Below are 14,963 nucleotides of genomic sequence, written 5' to 3'. Positions count from 1 at the left end.
TCCATAAGATTTTTAAAAAATGCTTGCCCAGATTTAAGGCCCTGATAAAATGTATTAAATCTTTAAAGGTTTTAATGAATCTCGTATGTGTTTCATAAATCACAAGCCTCTGCTCAGCCCCGCTCAGTTTAATAAGAGTAAACTAGGAAATTGCTCCGAGCTGAAGCAAAATGCACTCATATAATATTGCAAAGTAATAGATGTTTAAATGTGGGGTGTTCTGGCTCGCAGGAGAGGCTTTGCTGCATAACATGGGCACTATATCATTGCCCAGAATAGGAAACCAGCTGCGGCCACGTGTTTAACAGCATCAAGATGTGAGCGAGCACAAAGGTAAATATTATTTGTAATAATCCTGGAAAAAAAAAAAAAAAAAAAAGCCAAAAAAATCATTACTCCTCCACCTCAGGCCAGGAACATTCAGCAGTGTCTGCCCCAGCAGCACAGACACTTTTACAACACCAACAAATGCTTCACTGCACCCACACTCCAAGCCTTTTCAGCTCTGCCCATTCCTCCTTATCCCACAGAAGTGAAAATCTGCTGGGGATTTTACTGCAAAAACCGAGAGGAGTCTGAAGGTCTTTGAGACAGTCCTGTCAGCATCGTCACCTTCAGCCCCTGCCACCTGCTGCCTTGCACCAGGACAAGATGGAATGGGACAGGACAGGGCAGGACAGCACGGAATGGGGCAGCCAGGATGGTCCCAGTGCTGGCGGCACCAGCCCAGCAGGAGGGAGGCTGAGACCCACTGTGATTGCTGCGTAAAAGTCTGTCCAACCTCATTAACTGTCACAAGTAACAATACCAAGCTGGCAATAAAGGCAATTTCGAGCCTGTTGGCCATTAATCACTGCCTGACAGTTGTGAATAGAGGTGGAAAAACTCTGTCCCCGTGGTTCCTGCTTCGACGTTTAAGGTTACCTCATGTGCAGCCGTGTGGGGAGCAGTGGGGTGGAAAGATCACATTTGTTTAGACCCCATTCCTGTCCCTATCCCCATCCCCATCCCATCCCCATCCCATCCTATCCCATCCCATCCCGTTCACACATCCATCTCCATCCCATCCCCATGCCATGCCATCCCTGCTGGGCTGTGGGATGGTGTGGGGCTTTCCATCCACTTTCCAAGGTTTTGAAAGGGAAAGTGGGAAGAGAGAAGGCATGGGGGGGGGAGGGGAGGGGGCAGGGGGAGGGGGGAGAAATACTTAACAAATTAAGTCTATCGAACGTTATTTACAGATTACAGTGCAGAATTGTGTTAAAGTATGTCCGGGCTCGTTACATGTCAGTGCTAACAATACAGCACTTGGCAATCAAGGCAGCTCTCTGGCGTTGGCCATTAATCATCCCCTGACAGTCCTGAGCTGGAAACGAGGAAACTGCTCACATGTGCTCGATGCACCTATTTACACACGCTGCAATCACGTCAGGAAAAGTTTTCTTTGACTCGCTGCCTGTCCAAGCCCTGCTGTTGGGCCATAGGCACAGGGATCTTCGTTCCATAGGACACCAGCATAGGGGCATGGAGAGACCAAGCTCTGCTTCCCAGCCCGAGGGAGCGTCCCCCCATCTCATGTGCTGCAGTTTAGGGCTGGCCTGGGGGGGCTGTGCTGGGGGCAGAGCTCGCCCTGCAGACGCCAGTGCTGTGGCTGGGTGCCAGAGTGCCAGGTCACCCTTCCAGAGCATAAAGGAGCCATGTGTCCAGCCCCCCGGTGCTGGTTTCTAAAGGGAAATGATGAATGGTTCTTGGAAACCACAGCTCAGCCCGGGAGAGAAAGGAGATTTAGCGTGAACACGCATGAGAATGGCACATGGATCATCCCTGCAACTGCAGCAGCAGAGTGTCGTGGGGAAGAGAGGGTAATCCTGGCTGCAGGACCTCAAAAAGGGGCAGAAAAGCCCCTGCATTGGGAATGGGATCCAAAGTGCTCATTCCCCAAAGTCCCTGAGGTAGAATGGAGAAGCACGAGGGGGTTTGCACCAAAACCCAGCAGATATCCTGCCTGCAAATGCAATTGTTTAAGAAAAAAAGGGAGCCAGCAAACAATTTTTGGCACAGAGGAACAGCTTCATTCTGCCCAGGGAGACACTGGAAGATACCAGGGTGGCATTGGGTGGAACTGGGGGACACTGGGTGGGAAATATGGGGACAGTGGGGGGACAGCGAGTGGCGCAGATCCATGGCTCCATCCTGGGGATGGAAGCAGGAGTGGCTCTGGATTGAGGCAGAGCCACACGCAGCCCCATCCTGGCCATCAGAGGTGCTCAGGAAGGGCTCCAGGACACTGATTTATTTGTGGGATTCCGGGAAGGGCTGGGGAAGCCTCGGCGAGGTGCTGAAGCCCAGGTCAGGAGTCAGCAGCGTCTCGGTGATATATTTAGAGTGGGAGAAGGCGAGTGACAGGAGGAAAAAAATAATGCTCCGTGGAGGAGGTGCAGATCCATTCCCTTGGCCGGGAGTCGCTGGATGATCTGAGCCAGGGAACAGATAGTTGGATTTCCCTGGTTTCTCCCTTCAAATAAATCACAGCTCCAGAGCCCTTTAAACCCTGCAATATGATCTGTTCCAATAAGGAAGGGAATGAAAGGCTGCGTCTCTCTGGAAGCCTCCAGAGCCATAAATCTCCTATGTACAAACACATACCAGATTTCCAAGCGCATTTATTTTATTGTATTGTTTTAACAGAAAAATCAAACTGCAATAAACTCAGTCCCTCATTAGCTGTCTCTGTGTCCCAGCCAAACGCTGCTAACGAATCAAATCAGGACAAAGGAATGTGGCTGGAGGTCAACAGTCCGGCCGAGCGCTGACCCCCAAAAAGCAGTGGGGAGACATAGGGGAGGTGGGGGGGGGAAGGCATGGGGAGACAGCCCATGTCCTGCACAGCCCTCCTCTGGGTGCTGGACTCTCTTGGGGCTTTGTGGGGGTCCCTGCTTTGGGCTGAGCGTGCCGTGCTCTGTGAGGCTGAGCGTGCATGCAGCAACTTGCAAAGCATGCATGAAGCACGGGGCACAGGCTCCTGGTAGGGCCAGCTTGGGGGCTGTTGGTCATTAATCATTTGCTGACAGTCCTGCAGGGTCCGGCTGCAAGAGCGTGGTCCAGCAGGGGCGCAGGGATCGGCGCTGGGTTCACCCAGCTGGGGGTCCCCATTGGAGCCCCCTCCCCACCCTACAGTGTTGCTCTGAGCTCTGCCAGCACTTTGGGTCTGCGGGAGCGCGTGGGAATAGGGGGGCATCCTGCAGCCTTCGTGCCATGGTAGCAAGAACCGTTTTGGGGTGAAAACCTATAAAAGAGGAAAGAAGCAGGGGTGCAGGACAGGGAACACGGATGCGGGAGCAGAGGCAGCGCTTTGCTCTGATCCTGGAAAAAGCTAAAAGGAGAAGGAAGGAGGAGGCTGTCCCCAGATTTACGGCCGGGAGCCCCCCCAGCGCCCGAGCCTCAGCCCACAGAGAAATTCTTTACTTATTGAATCACATTTGTCATCTCTAAATACATATGCAGGCCCGTGTTTCTGAATCCATAAACATCTTTAACTAACTCCGCTCGGCTAGGCCTCTTTCAGCAGTAATTTATATTTAACTTTTTCCATATGCTGGCCCTGTCGTGTTGGTGTCATTTCCGGGAGAGCCGATGGGGTTTTGGGGGGGGGGGGGATGGGGTTGGGGCTGCTGGAGCAGCGCGGCTGCTGGCACGGCGCGAGCAACCCGCCCAGCAGAGCCAGCACTCATTAATCATTGGAACTCCTCAACTGCCAGCTCCTTTCAAGATCTTTCAAGAAGTGTTTTCACCCAAAATAGAGTTGAAAACGCGCCGGGTCCTACTTTCAGAGTCTCATCCATCTGGCCATTATGGGGAGTGTCAGGCGGCTCTGACAGACAAGGCTGCTCTGTTCGAGGGGCCCCGGCTCCCGCAACCTGTCATACCACGGGCTGACGGCTCCATTGGTACCTACAGAAGAGATAAAAGCACGGCGGGCAGGGGAGAGGGGTGAGCACGGGACCCCCGGCTGGGATGCAAGATGCTGATGGCACCCGTAGGGCTGAGCTCCCTGCGCCTCTGCCCCTCTGACATATCACTGCACTGCACCGGGTGCAATGGAAGGGCAGCAGAGTGAGATGTGAGCTGCAAACCTGGGGGCTCCTGAACCCCTTCCTGCTGCACTGCGGCTCTGAGCATCCCTACAAACTGAGCACCCCTCGTAAATCAACCGCGGGCTCCATCCCCCCAGCTCTCTCCACACCCCCTGTGAGAGCAATGCTCGCTGCATGCAAACCTCGAATCGTTCCAGCAGCGTGAGTCAGAGCCCAGAAATAACACACTGGGTCCAAGTGCTACGGGATCTTCCCCCATAGCACGAAGGGCTGCGAGCTTTCCTCCTGCAGAGGGTGAAGCAACGTGATGCTGGGGCTCCTGGGAACCCTGAGCTCTTCTCGTAGCTCTTCCCAGGAAAAGTGCTGCTGAACCCAGCCCACGTTTGCTCCTTGCTCTCCAGGCATACAGCAGGGCTGCTCCGTGCCCACGCTGCACAGGTTTGGGAGCCATAACACAGCCACAGAGGGCCCGACGCGTTCCTGCAGCTGGAGGAGCTGCTGCTGCTGCCCGAGCAGTCATTCCAAATCTGAAATTCAGCCACAGTCTGGGAAATGAGCACAAACACCGGTGGGCACAGAGGTCTTTTCTCAGCTCCATTCCTTGGTGCTCCATTCCTGCTCCCACCCCACCCCGGTGCATTGAGAGGTTTTGTTGTCGGGCTGGGCTGAGCGATCATTTTCTCACCAACACCAGGCAGCTCCATGCCTGCGTCTCAGCGCCTCGGAGCAAGCGCTGCGCTTCATGTCAGAGACATTTTCCACACAAAACGACTTGTTCCACCTTGGAAGTCAGGCCTGGCTGCTGTTCCTCCGCACCCACGGACGTCACTGGGGCTGTGTTGAGCTGGAACAGAAACCCCGTGGAGGTAACAATTGCTCCGGCAGAAACAATTCGTCACTTCTGCAGGAGAGCTGCCCAGCGGAGCTCCCAGGTGCTGGGTTCGCAGCCAGCTCTGCAGGCATCAGCCCCATCCCAGCACAAGGACATGGGACGGCTGAGTGTCCTCACGTGTTGGTGCCAGACAGGGTCCTGTCCCCATGCTCTGCTCAGGGAAGGCAGGAGAGGAGCACAGCAGCTCTGGCTCGCAGCGAGCAAACACGCCAGGAAGGAACAGCACAGCAAATCTCACACACTCCCATCTCCTTTCTTCTCTTCCCAAAGGAGAGGAGCAACAGAGAAGGCTGAAACTCATCCAGAAAGCATCCCAAAACGTCTTCGTCCCCCTCTCCTCTTTGCTGTGCTCCGGCACCTCCCTGCAGTGCAGTGCTGGGTGGGGGTCCAGGAGGGCTCCATGGAGGTGCTGGGGCTGCAAACACACAGCATCGAGTCGGTTGGGTTCCCTGGGTGCCCACGGCCACATCTGTCCATCCACACCGAGGCTGCCTTCCCCCATCGCAACACCATGGAGTGAAGTCATGGCACACGGCTTCCATAAACACCGCATTGGAAAACATTATGGTCTGTGGAAATCTGTTTGTTATTGCGAATGGAGCTGAAGGAATACACTCTGTAAACGAAGCTGTCAGCCCAGCGTCTCCCCCAGCGTCCTCCAGCGAGCGTTTAGCTGAAACATTTGTGTATATACAGAATTACGACTCTTCAGTTATTCATCATGATAATAAACAGAGAGATAACTATTAACCATGCATCACCGTAACCAACAGCATCACCAGCACAGCCCGGCGCAGATCTGAGCGGGCGATGGATGCGGGGCAATGGCTGCAGGGCTCCATGGCTGTGCCGGGTGCTGCAGGGAGGAGCAGCAGCTGCACGCTGTGCCCAATTCGCTGCCACGCTGCAACCAGCAAGAACCTCTCTGTCCTGCTGCAGGGAAGGTGTCTGCAGGCCCATTGCATCCACACGTTGGCCCACTGTGGCTTTGGCCGCGGCAGCCACGGGAAGTCACTCAAAGCCTTCTCCTGCATGCAGCTCTCCGCACTGTGGGCACCCTTTGTTTCGGGGTATCCAAAGCCCTCGCTCCTTGCTCCTGCCCACACGCTGCTATCAGCCCTGCTGGGGGACAAACCACAGCCGTCTTCCTGAGCCCTCCTCCCTGTTTCTCCACGCCGAGCACCCCTGGAGCGGAGCCGCGGGCACGGAGCACAGAGCCTGTATTATCCGGGGCGTCCACCGGGGGAAAGAAAAGCCGCTTTGTGCAGCTGGGAAGCTTCTCATCCACCCACCACAGCTCAGCAGCCCGACCGGAGCCCTCGGCCTCAACCCTGCAAGACTTTGCTTCCCAGAGCTTTGTGCGAGGTTCCCATCCGAACCGACGCAGCTCGCGTTCTGCTGGATGCAGGGATGCTTCGGGCCGTACCGGTGGGATACCGACGAGGAATGCAGGATGGCTGAGTGCAGTGCATGCGCTCCTGGGCCGTCCCAACCCCGGCATGAGGTACAGTGCTGCCTTTGTTGGGTTTGGGGCAGAGCCTTCACCCTGCATGGAGGAACCCGTGTGCGTTCCGCACAGCGCGGAGCGTCCGACTGCTTCCACACACCGCGGCCTCAGCAACCGCTGCAATAAATCAATAGGAAAATAGAGGCTGCCAGTTAGACTAAACAAGTGCATTTGCAAGGATTGCTAACCCTCATTAATCACTCTGACAGTCCTAAAAACACATTTCCCCTTTAATGACTGTATTTGGATAATCAGTGCTTTTTCCTCCCCGGTCGGAGCCGGGCTAACTGACAGCTGGTGTTATTAGAGCCGGCCGTGGGGATCGGGGTCACCTGAGAGTCAACCGCTGGAGGTCTCCTGCAATTCAGGGCTCGCTGGAAAAGTTGTTGTTATGCAATGCTGAGCTCCGTTTGCTGCCAGCACAGCTTCCAGCACACCCTTCTGTGGCCCAACACCCACCTGCGCTGCCCCAGCCCGGCGCTCCCTGCCTGCTCTGAAAGGCCCTTTCTGGTCCCTCTTTCCCTCCAGGTGAATTCCCGGAGAGGTTGGAAACCTCGTGCCTTTCTCTCTATAAACGATGCAACACATTCATGCTCGGCACGTGATGAAAATGGTAATTCAAACCCATACAACTCTAAATTAAGCCATACATTACCCGACCCACTCAGCCACATATTTTGCAGAAAGACAGGATTGAATCAAATCTAAACCGAAACTGTGGAGTGCGGGATGTTAGACAGAATGATTAATAAAGTGCATCCCAGTGCTCTGATTATAAAATGAATTCTGCAGTACCTGGGCAGGCGATAGGTGGGGAGTTATTTAATATCTCGGCAACGCGCTCATTTCCCTGCAGATAAAGCCCTGAGTGTCAATTGCTATCAGATGATACTTGGCAGTGTTTACACATGCCTGCCCCGGTACTGCAGTCTTTAGGGAGGGGAAAAGCAGTTCCCCAAGGAGCTGTCAGCATTATGGGATGCATTGGAGCAGCACCGGAGGTGCAGAGAAGGCATGGCTCAGTTCTGTAGCAAGAAAAACTCCAGGGGGGTTCAGAGAGAATTGAGAGGCAGAGACCCTTCTGCAGAGCAGGGCTGACCAGAGCTGGCATGGAGCACCCCGACAGCCCGCAGGCATCCCATGCACTGTGGGCACAGCAGCCATGGAGCACAGAGAGCACGCAGTGATGACACCTCAAAGCACAGGGGAGCAAAACGCCCACAGCAGCGACCTGTGTGGGATTTCAAAGCCGCAGTGGAGGAGCGGTGATCTATGCCATGATTTACACCACCGCTGCCCGCCGCCCTGCAATGCCCAGCACCAAAGGTCGCAGCTGCTGCAATGCCCACAGGGTTGGCACTCAGCAAGGATGTGGGGATGGGTGGCACCGGGCCTGGCATCCCAGGCAGAGCAAGGAGCAAACCCCATCCTGCAGCAGCCAGGCCTTCATGCTACCAACACCGACCAGACCTGGGCCAGATTCACTGCAGACCCCAAAACTGGGGTCTGACAGCCACGGGACAGCTGGACCCCCACCTGCCCTATATGCATTGGGGAGCTCCAGCCATCACCCGGCCCCTGGCTGCTCACTGGAAGGAAAAATAAAAACCCCATTGGCCAAACAAGTCTCTGTTTTAAGCGCATTATTTTTCAGCTCAAAAGACACAAAGGAATTTAAACGCGGGGCATAAGGCAATAGAGAGCAGGCAATTAACTGGGATTAATTGCATGACTCACCCGAAAAAATGCAACAGGAGCAAAGCACTCAACAGCAGGGGAAAAAAAAAAAAAGGAAAAGCCATGTGGGGCAATGGGAGCAGTGGGGCTGTGCAGGGAGCAGCGTTTGGCACAGGTGTTGGTGTGGGGTGGGCTCAGCAGAGCAGCCCCCGGCCCATAGAGGTGGGTGGGAATGACGAAACGTGGGGGGGGGGGGGGGCACAGCTCATCCTGTGTGGGGATGGCGGTGGGGAGGGGGTCCCTAAGCCTGAATTCCTATGGGGATGCAGCTGCGGGGGGGGGGAGGGACAGGGACACCGGGGATCCTCGCACCAATTCTCGAACCTTCCCTCTCTCCTCCACGCACGGACAAACCCAGCACAACCCCCCCGTTCCCCCCGCAACACATCCACGCGCGATCCCGCACCGCTCCTTACCGGGATCGCCCCGAACCCCGCACCGCCCGCAGCCCCGCGCCGCTAGATGGAGCCCGCATCCCGCATCGCATCCCGCACCACCGGGCGAACGGACAAAGCCGCGGGGTCGAGGGGAAGAGAAACCACACCACAGGGTGAATATAACCAAGTATTCATTTATTAACAAAATAAGACTTACCAAGCCGCAGCTCTTAAGTCACCCGCAATGCTCGCAGCCCTCCCGGCCGGGCGGCCCCGCGCCCGCCGCCGCCACCGCCGCCGTTCCGTCCGTGGGGCCGCCGCCGCCGTCGGGGTGGAAGCCCGCAGCCCCGAGGGGAGGAGGAGGAGGAGGAGAAAGGATAAGGGGGAGAAAATGGGATTCGTCCCCGCGGAAGGGCCGGGCGAGAGCCGCGGGGCGGGGGCCGCTCCATCCGCAGCCCCAAAACGCATTGGCAAAAAAATAAAAAATAAAAAAAAAAAAATCAGAACAATAATAATTAAAAAATGGACGTCTGTTAACTTCACAGAGGAAGAGAAACTGAATCCCAGAACGATAAATGAGGTGGGGGGGAGGAAGAGGAGGAGGAGGAGGAAGAAACGTGGTTGAATTTTTTTTTTTGTCTTTTTGTTCCTGTATGCGTTGGGAGTCATGCAAGAATTTCTCAGGGGGAAAACGAAGAAGGGGGGGGAAGGAAAAAAAAAAAAAAAATCAATTAAAAGAAATAACAGGGGAAAAAAAAACAAACCAACAACGAAAAAAAAAACCAAAGCCCCACACCTGCAAAGAAAAGATTTTTTCTTTTTTTTTTCTTTTCTTTCTTTTTTTTTTTTTTTTTTTCTTTTTTTCTTTTTTGGACACAGACTTTTTTGCATACCATCGATTCATTGGTGTATTAATGCACTTATATTCCCAGCTTTAAGCTAACATACAGTAAATAAATACACAGTTCCAAGGAGGGAGCCGAGGGGGAGGATCGGGAGGGAAGGGGGGAGGGGGCTCGGCGAGGGGAAGTGGCCGCCGTGGTTACTGATATCCCAGTGCAGAAGCTGAAGTCAGTCTTTGGCCATAGAGAGCGTAGGGGGAGTAGTAAGGTCCGGCAGCCGGCAACGACGGCACGGGGAGAGCTCCGGCTGCGGGCAAATGGCTCTTGCCGTACGGGTGATACCTGTTGAGTCCCAAAGTGTGTGGGCTCCTCAAGGACAGGGAGGCCGGTAACGTGCTGGGGCTGCCGGGGGCGGCGGGCGGGAGGTGGAGGTGGCAGGAAGCGGCCGAACCCAACCCAGACGTGGGATAACCGGCCAAGAGTTTCTCCGCGCCCGGCAGCGCCGTGTGGGTCCGTAGGTGGGTGAGCAGCTCCTCCGAGGTGGCAAACCTCTTATCGCAGGGTCCGCTGGCAGACACCCAATTGCATATGTGGGGCAGGGGGTCGTTCTGCAGCATGAAGCCGTAGGTGTAGAGGGGGTGGCCGGGCAGGCTGGGGGTGCCGCCGGAGGAGAGCGTGGTGTGCACCGAATGCAGGGGGTGCGCGGGGTACACCAGGGGGTATCCGCTCTTCAGGCTGCCGGCGTCGTGCACGCAGCTGGAGCAGTTGCCGGAGCCCAGGTGCGAGGCGCTGTGGTAGCTCAGGCAGTACGGGTCCCGGCATAATCCCTGCATGAAGGAGGGCGGCGAGGCCCCGGTCAGCGGGCTGGAGCTGGGCGGCTTCCCCGGCAGCCCCAGCGCCCCGGGCAGCTGGCTGCCAACCAGCCCCGCTTTGCTGGGGTCCAACCCGGGCACGAACTGCGAGGGGTACCCGGCGTAGGCGCCCACGATGGAGCCGTGGTAACCGATGCTGGAAGGCGGCAGCGGGAAGACGGAGTGGCCCGGCTTGTAAGGAGACACGGGGGCCACATGGCCGGCGGCGGGCGGCAGCGCTGGGGGCTCCGATTTGCGGCCCGATGAGGGGGGTTCGCCGTGCGCCCCGGACTCCGCCGCCGCCCCGCGCCCCAAAGCCCCGCTCGCCCCGTCGGGGCCGGGCTTGCCCGCCTCGGGCTCCTTCTTGTCGTCGGCGCCCTTGGGCTCGGCGTGCTGCGGGGACGCGCCGCGGGAGCCGCCCGGGGATGCGGCGCTGTGCGGGGGGAACGGCGGGCAGGCGGCGCTGGGCACGCGGAAGCCGGCCTTGTCCGGGCCCTCCTTGCGCGGCTCCCCGCCCTTGGAGTAGGGCTTGAAGCTGGACTTGTCCTCGGGCGGAGCGTCCCCGCTGCCGCCCGGCGGTTTGAGCGCGGCGGGGCGGGCGGAGGGCTCCTTGTCGGCGGCGGGCAGCCCGGCGGAGGCGACGGCGTTCAGCTTGGAGGAGGGCGGAGGGTCGGGTTTGCCGATCTGCGAGCAGGTCTGGGCCAGCAGCGCCAGAGGGCTCTTCTTGGCGTCCAGCTGCGGGCGGAGCGGAGCGCGGCGCCGGTCAGGGGGGGACCCGACGGCACCCCCCGGTCCGGCCCCCCCCCCCCACCCCAACCCCATCCCAACCCCATCCCACGTCTCACGTCCCACCCCGGGGCCAGCGGGCGGCGAGCCAGAGCGCGGGGACGGGAAGGGAAAAGGATCGGGGAGGGAAAGGGGGGAGCACTGACCTCGATGGGGCTGACGGGCGTGGAGGAGAGCGGCTGGAGGTATTCGGGGTGCAGGAGGTGGCCGCTGTGGGCGCTGAGCATCTTCAGGACGCGGATGGGCAGCCGGCTGGCCTGGCGCAGCGGGTCGGCGGGGGGCGGCCGGGGCGACGGGGCGCCCGCGGCTCCGCGGCTCGGCGGGGTCCTCGGCCGGGGCCCGCCGGGGGCACCGCTCATTTGGGGCGGGCGGCGGCGGCGGGCGGCGCGCCGGGCTCCGCGGGGCCGGGCCGGGCCGGGCGGGCGGCGGAGCGGCGGCGGCGGCGGCCCCGGCGAGACAAAACCCTTCCCCTTCCCGACCGACACGTCAAATAGCCCCGATGGCGGCCGCGCTCCGAGGGGGCCGGCGCCGCGCACCAATCCGCGCCCGGCCGGGCCCCCGGGGCGGGGAGAGCGCCGGTGGGGGGGGCGAAGCGCCGCCGCCGCGCCGCCGCCGCGCCGCCGCGTGGGGGAGAGCGGCCGCCGGCACAGCGCAGCGCAGCGCAGCTCGGCGCGGCTCGGCTCGGTTCGGCATCGCACGGATTAATACGGCACAGCGTGGCTTGGCAAAGCATGGCACGGCTCGGCATGGCTCGGCTCGGCTCGCAGGGCTTAGCACGGTGCTGCTGGCACAGCTCAGAACGGCATGGCGTGGCTCAGCCGGTGAGGTTTATCATGGCATGGCTTGGCTTGGCTGGCACGGTTTATCATGGCACGGCACAGCTTAGCAGCCACAGCACAGCTCAGCTATGCACAGCTTGCCGTGGCACGGCACAGCTTGGCACCCCGTCCCTGCAGGATGACCCTTCTGGCGCCCTGCCTTGTGCACACCCAGCACACGGTGAAGCTGCTGCCAGGTCAGCAGTGTCGCCCGAACCTGAGTTGCCAACACGGTTTGCACGTGTACATATTTATTTTGCACATAATGTAATCACCAGCATTAAACTCCTTTTATCAGCAGCAGCGCTTGGCCGTGGCAAAGTGTTTCCTGCTGTTGTAGGAAAAGGGTATGTGGGCACTGAATGTTGCATGCTGTCACCTGTCCTTGGGGTGCACCTGCAGTGGGGAACCAACCCCACAAAAAGTGCCATTTCCTTACACTGCAACCTGCAACACTTTCACTGGTTTTCCACTCTCTTTCATTTACACTCTTAAACATTTCCCAGTATCAGTGCATCCTCCCATGAGTTCCATCTGAGAGAGAGGAACTGGAGGGACTGAGTTCATGGTGCATGGAGGTGATGCTGGAGCACAGAACCACCTCTGGTTTCAGGGTCGCTGCTGCAGGGTGAGAAACAAAGATGTGCAATGAAACACACCACCTCCTGGCAGATGCTTTATGTTCCAACAGTGCTGCCATTACTGAGCCCACAGGGTCGCCTCTCACAAAGCTGTGTGCTCTGGACTTTGGGAAGTGGCTCTGTTGGGTCCACCATCGCCAGCATGGCCTTGATACAGCCCGACGCTGCTTCTCCTCTGCTATCAATAACACTGATAGTGCTGGGCTGTCATTTCCCCCTCTTTGGGGGCTTTTCTTCTTTCCACCTCAAAGCTGACCTCAAAACTGATGCAGGAGGAGAGACCTCTGTTCAAAGGAGCCATTCAAGTCCAATGGAAAGAGGAAAAAAAGTCTGTCCTCAAACTAATTCAAGTTGTGTTCCAACAACAACACGGCATTAACAAACTAAGATAATGCTCCTATAACAGAAAGAGCACAAAACACAGACCATGGCCAATGCACTGTGTAGCCCTTGGTGCTTTTATACTCTCATTTTTGTGAGGTTTTGTTGCTATATCTGTAAGAGCACAAGACATTGGCCATGGTCAACGCATTGCATAGCCCTCAGTGCTCTTATTCCCTATGTTTGGTCTTTTGGGTTTTCTGCTCTATCAGTAAGAGCACAAAATGTAGTCCACAACCGATGCGTTGTGTAGCCCTTAGTGCTTTCATTCTCTATTTCTGATCTTTTGGGTTTTCTGCTCTACCAGTAAAAGCCCCAAGCGTAGACCATGGCCAATGTGTTGCGTAGCCCTTGGTGCTCTTCTCTATTTTTGGCCTTTTGGATTTTCTCCTGTACCAGTAAGAGCACAGAATGTACTCCATAGCTGATGCATTGTGTAGCCCTTGGTGCTTTCGTTCTCCATGTTTGGTCTTTTGGGTTTTCTGCTCCACCAGTAAGAGCACCAGGCACAGACCACGGCCAATGTCTTGCGTAGCCCTTGGTGCTCTTCTTCTCTATTTTTGATCTTTTGCTTTTCTCCTGTACCAGCAAGAGCACAAAACGCACTCCACGACCAACACAATCGCATGGCCTTTGATGCTCTTATTCCCTATTTTCGGACTTCTGGTGTTTGCCAGGTCCCACCGTGGCCCCATGGAAGCGGTGCCAACAGCCACACTGTGCCCATGGCCCCACGGCCGCTCCCCAGCTCCGCGCCGCTCGGATCGCAGCAGAACAAACGCATAAAAATGATCTTATTTATTACAGGAGACATGTTTTAAAACAACTGACAAAATTGCAAGATGTAAAACGACAAGCGAGCGCTTTTTCTTTTTTAAACCCATATAGACTTCTGGCAATGATAAAAATAGTGTTTTCCTTTTTAAAGTTGGAATTAATCTTTCTTTCGAAAGCAATCATGTAGCGGGAGAGGCAGGAAGACGCTCAGATATTAACTGGTGCTTGCTGGGTGATGGTTACTTATGGGAGAGCCGGTGGCCGCTTTCCTCTGCAGGGCGATTCACATTAAAGCACAGCGCCAACATTAAAGGAAAAAGGTGAGATTCTTTTTTTTCTGTTTCGTTTTGTTTTGTTTTGTTTTGTTTTTTTTTCCCCCTGCTCCCTTGATGTGTGACTAACAGCTGTTTTTCCCCGCGACAAATCAGTGGGGTCTTCCTGTTGTTGATGTAATGAAGCTGTTTCCTGGTGTGAAATTCTGCAGGATGAATGGCGCGAGGGGGGAGGAGAGCGTCGCCCACTTATCAAAGCTGCGCCGTGCTCGGGGATGGGCAGCAGATCAAAACGCACAGCGTGGCTGACGCCGGGGCACTTTGACATCGCTTTGGACTCCTTTCACTGTTTGTCTTCCCGTGCAACGCTGCTGTGTCAGCGTGGGTTGAGCCGGCCTCCGTTTGCACCGCGGCGGTTGAGCGGTGCCTCCTCGTGCCTCGGTTTCCCCATCGCTGAGGTGAGGATTGAGCAGAGCCTCCGCCGCAGCGTTCAGCATCACAGCTCTCTGGGGGTGATGCACCCCTCCCCGTGTTCCATCGGGCCGCCACTGCGGGTGGGTCCAGCCCTCAGCATCACTCATACCTCTGTTTCCTTTAGTTCTTTGCCAGTGTTAGTTAATTAAACTATGCAAATTAAAACAACTTAATTTATATAATATCAGTGCCGGAGCCTCAAACCATTTGGTGTAGCTCATCTGGCACGTACGTTACATAAAATGTTTGGAGCGGCTCTAATAAAAATGAAAAAGGCTGTAAATCAAGTTTAATTTATTCATTTTCTGTACGGTATTAAAGCATGCCAAAATCAGATTATTTATGAGCCCTTCATAACAATAGGCATTTTTATTGGTTGCAAATGACAAAAGGGTTTCTCAGAGGGATTTTTTTTTCTCCCTTTAAATTTTTTGAATGCCTTTTCAGAAACATTTATTTGTTTGGACGCTATGATCTCAAAGAAAAATGTTTAATCATTGATACAGTAAAAATA

General features: G+C 56.2%; 1 protein-coding gene and 1 long non-coding RNA gene across 3 annotated transcripts; one reads left to right on the top strand and one right to left on the bottom strand.

The window, feature by feature from the left end:
- Positions 1-3,702: 3,702 nt before the first annotated feature.
- On the bottom strand, positions 3,703-11,445 carry ZNF703 (zinc finger protein 703). Of its 2 annotated transcripts, XR_008210751.1 has the most exons (3): positions 11,233-11,445; positions 8,825-11,035; positions 3,703-5,659 (listed from the first exon to the last, which is right to left on the bottom strand). XR_008210751.1 is itself a non-coding variant. In XM_052701901.1 (2 exons), the coding sequence occupies exons 1-2, from the start codon at positions 11,443-11,445 to the stop codon at positions 9,650-9,652; spliced, it is 1,599 nt and encodes a 532-aa protein (XP_052557861.1). In that variant the 3' UTR covers positions 8,788-9,649. The 2 variants fall into 2 exon arrangements, 1 of the variants encoding a protein (XP_052557861.1); XM_052701901.1 differs by lacking the exon at positions 3,703-5,659 and having other exon boundaries at positions 8,788-11,035.
- A 274-nt stretch (positions 11,446-11,719) lies between these two features.
- On the top strand, positions 11,720-14,736 carry LOC128090003 (uncharacterized). Its single transcript, XR_008210753.1, has 2 exons — positions 11,720-14,023; positions 14,188-14,736. It is a non-coding gene; the product is annotated as an uncharacterized LOC128090003 (long non-coding RNA).
- Positions 14,737-14,963: the final 227 nt, after the last annotated feature.

Source organism: Tympanuchus pallidicinctus, unplaced genomic scaffold, assembly GCF_026119805.1.
Source record: "Tympanuchus pallidicinctus isolate F22 unplaced genomic scaffold, pur_lepc_1.0 scaffold41, whole genome shotgun sequence".
Classification (NCBI taxonomy): domain Eukaryota; kingdom Metazoa; phylum Chordata; class Aves; order Galliformes; family Phasianidae; genus Tympanuchus; species Tympanuchus pallidicinctus.
Note: the sequence above shows the minus strand (reverse complement) of the source record. Positions and strands in the feature narration are given on the sequence as shown.

Bases quoted from the DNA above. Each gene is read 5' to 3' on its own strand.
- ZNF703 (XM_052701901.1), bottom strand. From the start codon at position 11,445: ATGAGCGGTGCCCCCGGCGGGCCCCGGCCGAGGACCCCGCCGAGCCGC. The intron at 11,036-11,232 runs GTCAGTGCTCCC...CTCCGCCCGCAG, and splicing joins CGCCCGTCAGCCCCATCGAG to CTGGACGCCAAGAAGAGCCC.